The sequence below is a fragment of the Myotis nattereri genome, assembly GCF_964212035.1.
Source record: "Myotis nattereri genome assembly, chromosome: 4".
Lineage (NCBI taxonomy): Eukaryota > Metazoa > Chordata > Mammalia > Chiroptera > Vespertilionidae > Myotis > Myotis nattereri.
Genome location: NC_138079.1, coordinates 3,379,702 through 3,395,577, shown reverse-complemented (window position 1 = coordinate 3,395,577; position 15,876 = coordinate 3,379,702). Strand labels below are relative to the sequence as shown.

At 49.0% G+C, this 15,876-nt stretch overlaps 1 protein-coding gene across 1 annotated transcript in view; it reads left to right on the top strand.

Annotated features, from left to right (window-relative positions):
- Positions 1 to 13,847, top strand: part of PARP8 (poly(ADP-ribose) polymerase family member 8) — a gene marked incomplete at its 5' end in the record, with an annotated part of 131,230 nt that extends 117,383 nt beyond the window's left edge. The window contains 5 exons of the mRNA XM_081088878.1: positions 338 to 407; positions 3,719 to 3,792; positions 5,454 to 5,523; positions 6,520 to 6,604; positions 13,477 to 13,847. Of these exons, the coding sequence (XP_080945004.1) occupies positions 338 to 407; positions 3,719 to 3,792; positions 5,454 to 5,523; positions 6,520 to 6,604; positions 13,477 to 13,579 (402 nt within the window). The 3' untranslated portion in view covers positions 13,580 to 13,847. The remainder of the gene's footprint in view (positions 1 to 337; positions 408 to 3,718; positions 3,793 to 5,453; positions 5,524 to 6,519; positions 6,605 to 13,476) is intronic.
- Positions 13,848 to 15,876: the final 2,029 nt, after the last annotated feature.

The following is a 15,876-nucleotide window of genomic DNA, read 5'->3' as shown; positions in this document are numbered from 1 at the left end:
AGCGCTACATTAGACCCGGCCGTAAGCGCTATATTAGACCCGGCCGTAAGCGCTATATTAGACCCGGCCGTAAGCGCTACATCAGACCCGGCCGTAAGCGCTACATCAGACCCGGCCGTAAGCGCTACATCAGACCCGGCCGTAAGCGCTACATCAGGCCCGGCCGTAAGCGCTACATTAGACCCGGCCGTAAGGGCTACATTAGACCCGGCCGTAAGCGCTACATCAGACCCTTGTCATTTCCTAACGGCCAGTGCTCCCCCCTGAGATCGATGGCCCCTTTCGTAAGATAGTAACATCGGAAAACATCGCTTTCTCTCCCGTCTCCCCCCTGCAGCTCCACGGTGCCATGTACGGCAGCGGAATCTACCTAAGTCCGATGTCAAGCATATCATTTGGTTACTCAGGTGAGCTTGTATTTCACACCTAACCTCACCATGGGCTAGGTTTTCGTTTCCTTGTTGTTGTATATGCCAGGCACGATTTCCTAACAAGTGGCTGAAGCTTACTTGACGTATTTGGATTACTTTTTTTAAATCAATGTCAGAAGCAAAAGAAAGTGCGCATTTCAAGATGAATGAATAATAATCCCCTTAAGGTCCAAGTAGCTATATGTATTCTGTCAATTTCAAGATCAATTTTAATTTTGGATCAGTAGTTTCTATATGTATTCTGTCCACAATTAAAGACATATCACTTCACGATCCCTGAGTATAAGTCCATAACATGCCAACTTCTTTTCTTTGCATTATTATATATCCCATAGAGAAGTTTTAAACAGTATGGAAACTGTAGGCTTAGAAAAAATGCCCTTAAAATCATCCTACTCGTTGGCAACTTGTTGGTAATATTTTGATGAAATTCGGGGGAAAAACTGTCTTAGAAGCAATCGAAAGCACAAGCTGAGAGGAGTGCGGTCCGTTCAGAATCCAGAAGGAAGGGTCACCAAGTTGTTAGCAATGACTCCCCTCACGTGGTGGAATTCGGGGTAATTTCTTCTTTTTCTTTTAATTTGTTTTGGAATATGTTTAAATGATCAGTGTCATTTTCAAAAACAATATTTTGTTCTGTTTAAATATAAAGTCATTAGTAACAAATGAAATTTTCTCCTCCTGGTCTACAACCTGTGTTTGATATGTTTCCTGTCTTACATTCATATACCTGCACATATAGTTGGTTTTGCCTCTGTTCGTGTGTGTGTGTGTTCGTGTGTGTGTGTGTGTGTTCGTGTGTGTGTGTGTGAGTGTGTGTACGTGATTACATTAACCCGCCCCAGGAGTGCATTCTGTGTGTGTGTGTGTGTGTGTGTGTGTGTGTGTTTACGTGATTACGTTAACCCGCCCCAGGAGTGCATTCTGTGTGTGTGTGTGTGTGTGTGTGTGTGTACGTGATTACATTAACCCGCCCCAGGAGTGCATTCTGTGTGTGTGTGTGTGTGTGTGTGTACGTGATTACATTAACCCGCCCCAGGAGTGCATTCTGTGTGTGTGTGTCTGTGTGTGTGTCTGTGTGTGTGTGTGTGTGTGTACGTGATTATGTTAACCCGCCCCAGGAGTGCATTCTGTGTGTGTGTGTGTGTGTGTGTGTGTGTATGTAATTACATTAACCCGCCCCAGGAGTGCATTCTGTGTGTGTGTCTGTGTGTGTGTGTGTGTGTGTACGTGATTATGTTAACCCGCCCAGGAGTGCATTCTCTCTGTGTGTGTGTGTGTGTGTGTGTGTGTGTACGTGATTATGTTAACCCGCCCCAGGAGTGCATTCTCTGTGTGTGTGTGTGTGTGTGTGTGTGTACGTGATTACGTTAACCCGCCCCAGGAGTGCATTCTGGGTGTGTGTGTGTGTGTGTGTGTGTGTTTATGTGATTACATTAACCCACCCAGGAGTGCATTCTGGGTGCCTGGGTGGTAAGACCCCCTGGTAGGAAAGGGTATTTGGAGGGTCTGGTAACCAGGTAAGCATAGGCCAGGCCTCCGGTCTCATTCCTTTGCCCTGGTTCGGGCATTTTCAGTGACAGCAGGTTGTGCTCAGTGACTTGCCCTTACCTGGGGCAGAGCACGTCTCCTAGGAGCACCAGGTAGACCCCGTCCGCCTTTCCTGGCGCAGCCTTGGCCGCTGGGTGACGTCACTTCCTGCCTGCACTGTTGGTCAGAGCATCACAAGCCCTCTGTGGTCCAGGTTGGGGATTAGCCTCCATCTCCTGAGGAAAGGGAGGCAGACCACATGGCAGGAAAGCACAGGGCTGAGAAATACTGTTGCACCAATTTGGAAAGTACAATGCGCCAAAATAACACCAGGAAAATCAGTAATATTAGGAAGAATAAGATAGCATGGGCAATGCAGTGACCTAGTTCAACGGAGGAAATAATTAAAACCAGCAGAAACCCGACTCTACATCGTATTGAAGCAGGACACAATAAAACTAATGTGAGACCACTTTACATAAGACAGCCTCATTATAGATAAGAAAAACACAGCAAATCATCAAAGACTCTGATTTTCTGCTTCTTAAGCTGGTGTGTAGGCCCCTTCGATGGGCTCAGGGACAGGACTGTGGGGGTACAAATGGATGTAAAATCCAGGAGAATGTTCATTGTCTGTGTAGAGGGTCCAGAGCTGTCAGCAAATTCCTGGTGTCTTTGATCAGGAAAAATGTCAGGAACATGGCAGTGAGATGAAGGGGCTTCCTCGCTGGTCTGAGGGCCAGGTGTCTGGGGGCAGAGAGAGACAGGCTTCTGGAGAGGTTGCAGCCACCCCGATGGGAGTTGGTCCATGGCTTTCCCTCCTCCTGAAGCTTCTTAAACAGCAGCCACCAACCGCGACCACACATCCTCTCCCAGAGCAGCGGATGAGCATTTTCAGAGGCGCTCTAGCTGCTGTCGACCGTGTCGCACACAGACGGGCTCCCACTGCGGTTATGTCTCAAGTGTTTCACAGTGAACAGTCAAAGCTAAGGCTTTGAGCGTCGTAGACAGAAGGACTTCCATAGTTCTTTATTAGGAGAAGTAGTACATTCTTCATGGGATGGGACATATATAGTATTTATGTATATGTATGTATGTATATGTATATATATATTTATAGTATAAATATACGTATTTTTTCCTTGGGTTGCATTTTCCTTTTTAAATATATTTTTATTGATGTCAGAGAGGAAGGGAGAGGGAGAGAGAGATAGAAACATCAGTGATGGGCGAGAATCATTGATCAGCTGCCTCCTGCACGCCCCACACTGGGGATCGAGCCCGCCAGCCGGCATGTGACCTGACCGGAATCAAACCCGGGACCCTTTGGTCCACAGCCCGATGCTCTATCCACTGAGCCAAACCAGCCAGGGCTATAACTATTTTTCATATCGTTCGTGTTTCCAACCCCTTACCGTCTCCTTCTGCGAACCAGATGGTAAGAATGAAAAAACGGGTCTAAAAGCCCTTTAAACCACATTTTAAGAATTTTCTTACTGTCTCCAATGTATGCGAGAGAATTTCCCGTTCCTGGTCCAATGCAAAGAAAAACGCACGCCTGTCTGCCTCCTACCTCCACCAGGGCCTCTGACCCCCGACCCTCCACCCCGGGTACCGAGGACACAGCCACTGTCCCTGCCAGTGGCCTCACGCGACCCAACCTTTGCTGCAGTGGAACTTTGCCGTGTGGACAGAGTGCGTTTTGAGCTGTGTCGTGCAGCTTTGCTCCTAAATGATTGTCTTGCTGATGTTTTCAGGGATGAACAAGAAGCAGAAGGTGTCAGCCAAGGATGAGCCGGCATCCAGCAGTAAAAGCAGCAATGCATCACAGGTGTCTAGCAACCTGCGTGGCCGCGCCCAATAAGTGCCCCCCCCCGCCCCCCCCCCCCCCCCCCCCGTTAGCCGGCAGGGTTCCCGGAAATGCTTGGGCTCTCTAAGTCTGCAGAATTATTTTAAGTGGTCATTACTCACAAGGGAACGAAACTCACCCTGAAATGTAATAACCCAAATGCCTTTATTCAATAAATACTCAGCAAGTCTGTATCGAGCTCCTCCGGCGATGCTGGAGGCTCTCCAAGGCATTAGGCTACCGTGAGGATTAAAAATAGACACATCCTCTCTGAGCCTCCGTTCTGCTGAGCCGGGAGAAGTAACCGCTATACATTGAGGTGGAGAGCCTGCGGATGGCAAATCCTGCAGGGAGAAGCTGGGAAGGGGCGGGTGAATGTGGTGGTGTGGGAGATGGAGCAAGGATGAGTGGCAGGCGGTGGTCAGGGGGTTTGACTAAAGGTCCGAGGGCTGGGGAGGGAGGTGCATGCTTTCGGTTGTGGGAGGAAACCTCCAGGCAGAGAGCAGAGCAAGTACAGAGTTCTTGTTTCATTTATTTAAAATATAATTTTACTAGAAGCCTGGCGCATGGATTTGTGCACCAGTGGGGTCCCTCAGCCTGGCCTGTGCCCTCTTGCAATCCAGGACCCCTCAGGGGATGTTGAAAAGCCAGTTTCGGCCTGATCCCTGCAGGCCAGGCCGAGGGACCTCACCAGTGCACGAATCTGTGTGCCAGGCCTCTAATATGCAAATAAGATCTTTGGTTAATCTCTTCCCGCCCTCCCCGTTCCCCCCTCCCCTCTGAGATTCATCAGTCTGTTCCATGTTTCCATGCCTGTGTGTTGAGTGTCTGCCCCCTGGTGGTCATTGAGCATCATAGCAACTGGCCAGTCATTTAGGCTTTTATATATATAGATTGATTTCAGAGAGGAAGGGAGAGGGAGAGAGATAGAAACATCGATGACAAGAAAGAATCATTGACTGGCTGCCTCCTGTACGCCCCCACTGGGGATCAAGCCCTCAATCTGAGCATGTACCCTGGCTGGGAATTGAACCCATGACCTTCTGGTTCATAGGTTGACACTCAACCACTGAGCCATGCCGCTTGGGCCAAATCCCTTGTTTTTCAAAGAAAACAAGCATTCCGGACAAATTGAAATCCATCGGATGAATAATGTGACCTTAATTTTTTTTTTTTTAAAAGTATAGCTAATGTAATATCTAAAAACAAAACCCCCGATCTTCCACATGAGGCAAATCGGACATCCCTGTGGCGGAGTGAGGTTATAAGCATGGGTTTTGCATAGTTAGGTGACTGGGAAAAACTGAGTTTAATGTTTGAGAGGCTCCTGCTACTTTAATTTTATGCCCCAGGGAGTAGAGATTCCAGGCTTCCAGTGGAAACAAGTTTGAATGCTCTGCTGTGAGGCTGTTGAAGTGTAATTTAGCATTTCTTGTTCCCTTGGAGAGTGCTTTAATAGTGACCGTGTACAACATTTAATGATATAGCGAATATAGCAGCCGTTCGGAAGAGCGCAAGGACATTGCTGCTAGTCTAGAGAGGCCTTTTGGGAGCTTTCTTAGTGACTGTTGTTTTTTAATTAATCACCGAGTTTAGTGACTGCCCCATTTTCGCTCTAATTTTTAAATTCTCTTGGAATTTAGTCACAGAAAAAAGGACAGCAATCCCAGTTCCTGCAAAGCCGTAACCTAAAATGCATAGCCTTATGTGAAGGTAAGTTGTGGTTCTTGCAAGCCGTGTAGCACCCTGTCGTATCTGCATCTAGGCATGAGAATGTATTAACCCTTTTCGGTCCAACCTCGAGGCTGACTCAGCAGACCAGGTGCGAGGAGCAGGACCGATGTCGAGCAATAAGAACATTAAAAAGTTCAACATTCAATCCCGTCCATTAATTTGGACCAGACTGTTTGAATTCCAAAAATAACATTGGACCGCAAAGGGTTAAGGGAATGCTCGTCGCTGAGTAGGGAAAGCATTATTCCCCGGGGCGTCTCTAAGGGCACAGAGGGAACGCGGCTGCCACAGAGGTCGGAAGCGTCAGAGCAAAGGAGCAGGGTTGGCAGAATTCGGACAGCGCTGCGTTATTCCCGGCGGGCACCTCCGCATGGCAGCTACAGCTGCCTGACCCGGATCGCGTACCTCTGTGTGAAGGTGCCGCCTTCTCCGTTAGTTGGCCGTGAATGTGTGACATGGTGAACAATTGTGCAGACAGACCGAGCACCGAGGAGATAGTCCGTTAGGCCGTTCTGTCCCTGTCCTGAACTTGTCTTTCTGCTCTGAACTTGGGACAGGAAAGTACTGCAGGCAGTCTGCATGACCATCTGCTTTTCTCTGCTCTTGATGGAAAGTCTGACTGGGGGCGAGAGCTCACTCTTGTGTTGGGGTTTTGGCCGCCGGGAGCTGTTTGGTAGGTTCGGGCCACTGGCTGGTTCTCTGGGACCCTGGCCGCTGCCTGCACAGTCCAGGCAGCCAGGCCCTGCGTCCTGCAGATGGCGCACCAGCCAGGGCCCACCCGCTGTCACCCAACGCCTGGTAGTGCGGAGTGGCCTCTGAGAGTTCTTGTTTACATTTCTCCATCACTAACGATGTTAACCGTCTTTCATGGGTTAATGTTGCACGTACTTTTGCGTTGAGGTTCCTAAGGGGAGGGATGTCGTAACTTCGAATAAAAAAAAAAAATCCTTCTTTAACGTGACTTTTCGCCAACAGTGATCACCTCGCCGGACCTGCACAGACACGGGGAGATATGGGTCGTCCCAAACACCGAGCACGTCTGCACCCGGTTCTTCTTCGTGTAAGTGTCACGGCGCCCACCTGTGTCACCGTCCTCCGTCGGGGAGGTCGCGGTGACTGCTTCCGCCGTCAGTGTGTAACACGCGTCATCTCTATCAACTTCGTATTTCCATTTTATTTTAACATCCTGTAAGAAAACAGTGATATTTAAATGCTGTTAACCTGGGAGAATTGAAGAAAAGTATCTTTTTAGCCACCTATCTGTGTTTATGTATGTGTACATGTGTATACATGTGTGTATGTGTATGTGGCTATATATACATATACACAGATGCCATGTGTAGATATATACAGGCACATACACAGACATGTGCATTCTTTATCTCTGTGTACTTACAAATAGGAGAACGTGGAATGAAAACTATGAAAAGCTGGCTTACCTCCCCCAGAAGACAGGTGGCCGCCGGGGCACAGTGTGGTGGCTTTTCCTAAGAGCTGAGCTGGCATACAGCAGCGCTCCTTTTCACCCCCGAGTAAACGTGAGCGAGCTGGAGCTGCTGATTGGCCCCCTGACACACACACACCTTCTGCTCGTCCCTGTCCGTCCGGGGAGGGCTCGGGGAGGGAGGGCACCCCTGGTGGACGTGTCTGTGGTCGTTGAGAAAGAAGCTGGGAGAGGCACTGGCTTGTTCCTCCGGAGCCGGGTCCGAGTGGCTGCACCGAGACGGCATCAGGAGAGCGCAGCCCGGTGCCCGGCCTGCCGTCCGCGGCCCGTCGGCGGGCTGGCACCGGTGGCACGGCGGCCGCGCTCCTGCGGGCGGCGTGAGCGCCGAGTCCCGTACGATGCAGGGTCACGTGCTCTGGAGCTGTGTGGCCTGTGTGCCGCCTGCTGACTCCTCAGTCACACATCCCGAGACACACACGTCTGCAGGTGTCCCTGTTAGTGGCGAGGCGGCGTGAGCCGAGAGAAGAGCGCGCTGGCCAGACGGCGTGTCCAGGCCGCGGGCAGCAGCGGTGCCGGTGGCCACAGGGCCCCTCGAGCTCCGGCGGCAGGCGCAGCGGGCGCCTCAGTGACCCAGCGGGACACACTGTCGGCGGCTTCCCGCAGGAGCCGGGTCCGTGAGAGCGAGAGCGTTTCTGTCCCTGTAAGTGGGCTCCTTACCGGTGCTGGTGCCGGGCGCCCGCGCGTCCCGTGGAGTCACCAGACGGTGCACCCCGCGCCAGGGACAAGGCCGGGGAGCAGGCAGCAGGCCCAGGCGTGAGGCCTCAGCGGCTTCGTCAGGAGCCATGGCCTCCAGTTGAGGGACGGAGGCAGCCAGGGTGCCCTAGGGGTGGAACTGAGGGACCTTGACCTCACCCTCCTGCCCATGTCTCTGCCGTGGTCGCACCCCAGGAACTAGAGGGCAGGGGAGCATTGGTCAGAGTCACAGGGAGACTCCGGGGCAGGATGCAAGGGAGAGGCGGTGTCGTGTGGCCTGCAGGCTCCGTGGTGTGTGTGTGTGTGTGTGTGTGTGTGTGTGTGTGCAGCCTCCGTGTGTGTGTGTGTGTGTGTGTGCAGCCTCCGTGGGTGTGCAGCCTCCGTGTGTGTGTGTGTGCAGCCTCCATGGATCTGCAGCCTCCGTGTGTGTGAAGCCCCCGTGTGTGTGAAGCCCCCGTGTGTGTGTGTGTGTGCAGCCTTGAGATTACTGTGAGGACAGAGTGAGCCCAGACAGGTCTCTGCGGAAAGGCTCTCATTACACATCATTTCTTTCTTCTCTCTGGACCATCCTGACTGTTATCACTGTCAGAGACCCGCCCTCCACGGAGGGCACCCACCTGCCAGGGCTGATCCCCGCTCCTCGCTGAGATCCTAGTGCCTGTTGTTCCTCCTTCCAGAAGCTTCCCTGGCTCCCTGGTGCTGCGGCTTCCGGTCACTGTGGAATGCCCTGGGCACGGCTCTCTGTGGGCCTTTCTTACCCGTGTGGTCTTCTTCGTGACTCTGTACCTCCTGAGGTCGGGTTGGGGTTTGTGTGCCTAACACAGTGCTTGGCAGATAGAGGAACGAGTGAAACGCCCCATTGTAACTGCTTGCTGAGTGTTCCCCCTCAGAAAGTCTGCGAACGCCTTAAAGTCAGCGTGTGCAGAGGGGAGCCCGTGACTGCTAAGTGCCCTGATGACGTCCCTGCTCCCCAGTCTGTGCAGCGATTCCACACATCAGACACCTGGAGCCCGAGCTGCGGCTTCCGTGTCTGTGACCTTGCTCACGGTGCTCATCGCTCCCGAGTTCATCTTTTCTGTTCTCCCGTCAGTACCTTTGTTTCCAGGGACAGGTCACTGTCTCCCCCTGGGCACACCAACAGACACCAGTTATTCTCTGCTCTCTGATCTCCTCACTGCTCCCAATCCGTTACGCACATTGCCATTATCACACCCGGGATACCTGTTTCATCTACAGAAACCAAACCAGCGGTGAGCAGAAGAGGAGAAAAATCACCCGTAACGTCCCCACTCTCAGTTATTCTTTGGTGTGTAGCCTGCATTTCTGTGCAGATACAATTTTAAGATCATGCTGTTCATATCACACTAGAGGCCCGATGCACGAAATTCATGCCCGGGCTCCGCCCTCGCAGCCCCCAGCTTCGTCCAGAAGGTTGTCCGGAAGGTTGTTCAACGGTCTGGTCGAATCAGCATATTACGCTTTTATTATCATAGATGACTTCTCCGAAAGCACTTTGGATGATTCCTTGCTCAGTCGGGCTGCCAGTTATTTTACAAACGTGGCCTTCTGCAACGTAGAGCCCGTTGACTCACTTCACTTACCCTACAGGCCACCGATGGAGTAGAATGATTATCCAGCAGCTTGGAGTTCTCTTCCCACGACTGTCTCCACTCTCCGTCTGTCCAGGTGACTGGCCTTCTCACCAGCCCGGCCTGCAGCCAGGCTCCCAAGTCTTGACCACATGGTGGTCCCCCTGGGCCTCTCCAGACGCTCCCCTCAGACGAGATCTCCGTCTTCACCCCCAATTCTGCACGCCCTGTCTTTGCACCTCCCCGGCCCCTTGTCCTAAAGTCGTGTGCATGACTATTATCTCCCCTAGTAAAATGCAAATTATGTTCCTACTTGGGACCCTCCCATGGTCTTGTGCAGAAACACTGAATGCTAGTGAGTGGGTGCAGTGAGCACAGACCCATGTTGTGACTTAATGGAGAGGGTGGACACATCGGGTTCCTCGCGGGGACTTGGCGAGAGTGGGCCATCTGTCCGTCCACAGCGAGTGTCCTCCTGTTGCTGGTGGAAAACGGTGCTATCGCTTCTGGGTTCCAGACTTAGGGAGACAGACGAGTGACCTGCGCCACCTGAGGCTGTGACAGCTGCACACCGGGTCGACAGTAAAGGTTGTCGGAACATTCAAAAGTCTCTGTCCGCGAGATTTCCTCTCATTCCCCAGGGAGTTCCCGACAGCTACGTTCCATCTGGCGCCTTATTTTCTCTCTCCTGGCTTTTGAAGCAAATTGGTTGATTTTCCAATTAAAATGTTTGTAATCTTTTTATACGCCTGGGAACACTCGCCGTTTCTGTTTCCTTTTAGATGCTTTCATTTTCCTTCTTCATAAAACCCCAGTCATTGTCTCACTTCCCTGTGGAGATCTTGCTCTGTTTCTTTTTAAAACGGTGTTGCTTTCTGGACTTGAACTTCCCATGAGCAACCCAGTATTTGTCTGCAGTGATAAGGAATAGCCACCCAGGGCTGTGTCTGCCTTGAGGCCGGTGCCCTGGTGCCACCGTAACCGCGTGTCTGGCTCTGCCAGTCCACCCAGGCGGGGGTCATCGTTTGCCCTTTAGTGTTGGGTCTACTTTGGAGTTTAAGGCACTGACTGCTTTGGGCCAGTTTCACTCTCGAGCTGTTGGGCTTCCTTCATGCTTCATTGACAGTGGGAAAGTGGGCATTTTTCTTAATACTTTCCATCTGAACCTCGCTCTTCTCTCCGCTCTCCCTCCCCGTGCTCTGTGGCGGTGGAAAGTGCAGCACAGGGAATACCGTCAGTCTATCGGAATCACAGTGTATGGGGCCAGGCAGGTACTGGAAATAACCGGGGCGGGCGGGGGGACTTTGTAAAGTACATGACTGTCTAGCCCAGGGGTGGGCAAACTTTTTGACTCGAGGGCCACAATAGGTTCTTAAACTGGACCGGAGGCCGGATCAAAAACATGGATGGAGTGTTTGTGTGAACTACTATAAATTCAAAGTAAACATCATTACATAAAAGGGTACGGTCTTTTTTTTTTTTTTTTTAGTTTTATTCATTTCAAATGGACCGGATCTGGCCCACGGGCCGTAGTTTGCCCACGGCTGGTCTAACCCTATGCTGCACTCCTGAAACCAATAGAAAATAATATTGAATGTCAACTGAAAAATAAAATTAAAAATACAAACAAAACGAGCAATATCACCTCCTGCAGACTGGAGCCTATAGCAGATAAAATCTCCTGAATTCATCCCCGAGGCGGCCATGGGCAGCCGGTGTGAGGTGTCAGTGCCTGTCAGTAGAGGTGAGGGTTAGATAAGCGACTGCAGTGGATGGTGGGAAAAGGGAACAGGTTTATATGACAGACAAGTCTTAACCAAAGGCCAGCTTTCATCTAGAGCAGTGGTTCTCAACCTTCCTAATGCCGCAACCCTTTAATACAGTTCCTCATGTTGTGCTGACCCCCAACCATAGAATTGCTACTGTTATGAATCGTCATGTAAATATCTGATATGCAGGATGTATTTTCATTGTTACAAATTGAACATAATTAAAGCATAGTGATTAATCACAAAAACAGTATGTGATTATATATGTGTTTTCCGATGGTCTTAGGCGAACCCTGTGAAAGGGTCGTTCGACCCCCAAAGGGGTCTCGACCCACAGGTTGAGATCCGCTGATCTAGAGGGAGCGCAGATGGTCGTCTGGATACTCGGTACCTTTTTCAATATGGCGTCCAAAGCAGGGAGGACACAGTAGGTGTGCTGACTGTACCCACAGCACCATGGAACTAGGACAGATGTGTGCATATTAAGGAATTCACAGTAGAGATGCAAGTAGGCTGGTATTTGACATCGGGAAGCCATCAAGGACCAAAGCATCCTAGTTGGCATGGCTCAGGGGTTGCACATGGGCCTATGAACCAGGAGGTCACGATTTGATTCCCAATCAGGGCACATACCCAAGTTGCAGGCTCGATCCCTAGTAGGGGGCGGGCACGAGGCAGCCAGTCAGTGTTGGCACTTCTCTCCCATGGATGTTTCTGTCTCTCTCCCTTGAAGTCAGTGCCTTAGTGCCACCAGTCATCACATGTCTGAGCGTTCCTTTCCTTTCCTCTTTCTCTCTAAAAACCAGTAAAAACATATTAAAAAGAAAGAAGAAGAAGAACCAAAACAGTTCTCTGACCTTCCCCTGTTCCCACTTCTCTCACAGACCGTGTCTTCTTGGCGTCTGGTTTGTTCCCTTTCCGTCATTCTCCGCTGTTTTCCATAGTCTGAGTCCTGGTGGCTCTGGCCAGGCTGGCTTGGTCAAACCGCATTGTCTCCAGTGGGCAGGTTGCCTCCCCGGCCTGGGCTCAGATTTCTGGGTGCTTAGCTGACCTGCAGCCCAGTGGGGAGCCAGGATTTATTCAGAAACCAGGATGACAGACTTTCTGCCCAGTTGAATATGCATCTTTACCTATTCTTCCACAGAGCACCTGACGAGTTTTCCACACCTCTAAAGCATCTCCCTTTACACATTCTTCCCAGGGAACGTACTGCTTGATCTGAGGAAGTATTTATAACTGGCTGTATACCACCTATGCCATTCTTTTCCTTGCAGTCGTATTTCAGCATGGAGGGCCCTGTATTTACATATATATATATTCCTACAGATATGTGTGCACACACTTGTGTGGTCACAATTAGCAGTGTTGGCGGGCACCCTTGAGTCAGTGCTTGGGAGTTTGAACCGGACACCGATGGCTGCCCTGGGTGCTGGAGCAGTGGGTTAGGGGGGCCCCGAGTTCCCATTGCTGGGTCATCTGCTTCATTTCCCTGTGTTGTGCTGTTTCGGGGGGATTTGGGTGTGGTGAGGGAAAGACATGAATCTCTGAGCCCGGGCCTACCTGGTTATCTGTTTGGAAGCACTTAGCGCTTCTCTACAGCTTCCGTCTTGAAGTCATTCCCATGAAGTAAAATTAATGCAGTGCCTATGCTGCTCTGAATATTATCGTGGAAGTTTAAAAAGTCATTCTTGGGAAATTGTTATTGCCCCAGTAAGTTTATGTGAGGAGATGAATGATCATCTAGGATGTCATTATGTCTTTCTAAAGGCCTCGGTAATTGCTGTCTTTCAGCCGGCATTGTCACTGCGGTTGCTTGGCTAAGCTTAGCGCGTGCGTGCGTTCTTACGGGAAGGAGCGCATAAATGAGAATCTGTTATCTCAGACCCAGGCACCCGCCGGTGATAAGACGAAGTGCTTCACCGGTCACCGCGGAAGAGTAATTAGAGGTGGGCTTGGCGCACACGGCCGCAATGAGGCGGTTTCTTAGGGCCACTGGTGAGGAAGTGAGCGAAGCGGAGAAGCCAAGGTCTGAGGAGCATGAACTTGACCTGGGCTGCATGAACCGCTGTGGGGATGTCTGCACAGAGAGCTCCCTGCAGCTCAGGCGGGCTTTGTGGGGGATTGAAGTTAAAACGTCACAGGAAGGAAGGGGCGAGGGCGAGGCATCATCGGGTGTTGAGTGGCGCAAGCTCCTCTGTGGTTCCCGTTCCACAGGCATCATTAGAATACAGCCGAGAACTCGCTGTCTTTCGCTGTTGCTAACCCTGGGCTGTCTTCTCGGCAGCACACAGCCTTTCTCAGCTGTTGGAAATGCTTTCTGAATTTCCTGGAACATTTCCCCTTTGTTCACGTTTCATGTTTCTGCTTTGTGCCTTAGCTATGAAGATGGCCAAGTGGGAGATGCAAATATTAACACGCAAGAAGGAGGCATCCACAAGGAGATCCTTCGCGTAATCGGTAACCAGACCGCAACCGGTTGAAGGACCACCATCTCGTTAACGGGGGTCCTGAAAGCCTTCCTCGGGTTCAAAGCTGGATTTTGAACTGAAGAAGATGATGAAATAATTTATTGTTATTATAAACAAAATTAATCCTTTGAATACTGATTTTTTTCTTAGTATTTCTAAGTATCTCATTAAATACCTAAAACGGTATGAAATTTATCAATTGTAGGGTTATGGAATCTAGGAATAAACTTACAACAGCACTTAAACTGAAGTTTGGGTTGCTCACACAATAAACAGATTGAAAAAGCAGTTTTGTGCTGATATTTTTATATTAAACTCTTTAATTGGAAGTTTGGTATTATATACCAACACTTTAGGTTACCAAAATCGCATTGAGAACGTTTTATAATGATGTCTAAATCTCTAAGATACTTTGCAATAAGTAAAATGTTCGCACATTCTGACGTGCTATATATATATCTATATATATACTTAGTGGTATGAACATTCAACTATTTTGAGGAGGGACGTTTCCTATTCTGTTATTTTTCCTTATACGAAAGCAATTAGTCTTAGATGCAATGCTTTGCCCAAAAGTTTGTAATATACATATCTATAGATCATGCACCAGAATGTGTGACTGTGCACATGTGTGTGTATAATGCACATGTGTATTGTGACAACAGGTGGTAGCTCCACAATTCTCCCATTCAGTGACAATAAATAATATTCCATAAGCAGTAAATCCGGACAGAAACCAAGATATGAGCCAAATTTACCATTGTTCATTCACTGACAGTATTTGCTAACAATTTCTCTATTTGTTTAAAGAATGTTTTCTTTGGTTAAAATTCAACTCATTAATAATATTATGTAAAAGTCTTAATTTGGAAACATAGACACCCCTGGTGGACTAAATCTATATTGAAATGATCACGTGTATTCAACCAAAGGTCTCAGAATTATAACAGACGGTACCTATTTTTTATTTCCTACAATGGAACATTTTTAAAATTTATTTAGACCACACCAGCATTTTTGTATTTTTTCATCTAATACCTCTGCATATTTTTTTTCATATTGAGAAAGAAGATAAACTTTGAAGTTTCTTTTATATTAAAAGAACACAAAATAAGTTTATAGGGAACAATAACACCAGCGCCCATCCTCCTGCCACTGGTCACGTGACCACCGACAGCATGTCTGGTTTCTTTGGGTCCTAACGTTTTTCTCAGTCATTACAGGTTGTCGTGGCCAGTGTTTCATTTTCCCGTGCGATGTCTTGGGAATAGGCCATTCATGAGAGCAGTTTAATTATTGTGTCTGCCACTCTGTTCAAACCCTGAATCAAGGCTCATATCTGATTCTAATTTACTTAGAAAAAAATAAGCACGTATAGTCATTTGCAGGTATAATGTTACAACTTCTGTGTTTGTTTCCTCTGGCATAGAAGGTGAGAAAGAAGAGGCCCTCCATATTGTTAAGGGGTGCTGCTGAGGAAGTCTGTACGGATCTTTTGTTTTCTTATATTGTAACTAACTGATTTCTACAAAAAGAGACTTGAAGTGGCTGGGCTGTTAATCCTTGTGACACCATCCACTTAAGACCTTGATCTGTGTTGAACCCAAAGGGAGCCTGTTGGCATTCAAGGGCCAGGGGCGGCATCTTGTTTAGTCCTGTGAGCAGATGCTGGAGGGCTTAGCCAGGGCTAGAGGGATCCGTGCTTAAGTCTCCCAAGTCCCTTGGACTGTGTTTTAAAAAACATTTTTAAGCAACAAGATTATTTTTTTTCCAAATTATTTTTATGGGACATTTTCTATCTGACATAAATATGAAAGTGTAATAGCAGGATCTGGAAATTGAGGTCCTGGAGCCCCACTGTTTGGCCACTGGGACCACTGAGGCACCTCCCAAAACTCTACAGCGCCTCCACGCATGGCTGAAGCCACTGCCCTACCCAGTATGGGCTTACTGAACCCCTGAGTGACCTGGAAGGTGTGTTGTGTTAGGATCTGACCTGCAAGTGTAGCTTCAAGGACTTCGGGAGGAGAGGAAAAGCTAGCAGCATATACACTTCTGCCAACTTAAGAATGAAAGTAGGTTCACCTCTCAGAGCAAGGAAAATGTTTGATCCTTTTAATGCCTAACATTATCATAGACAAAAGGCATCTCTTATGATGATAAAGTATGCTGCAGGATCCTGATGCTTACCTTGATTTCTAAAGAATCTAATTTTAAGAAATACCATGAGTAAATGAATACCATGCTTCCAGAATCCAAGCAGGCCACTAAAATGTAGAAGTTTAAACATTATTGTTACCTTGCCTTGA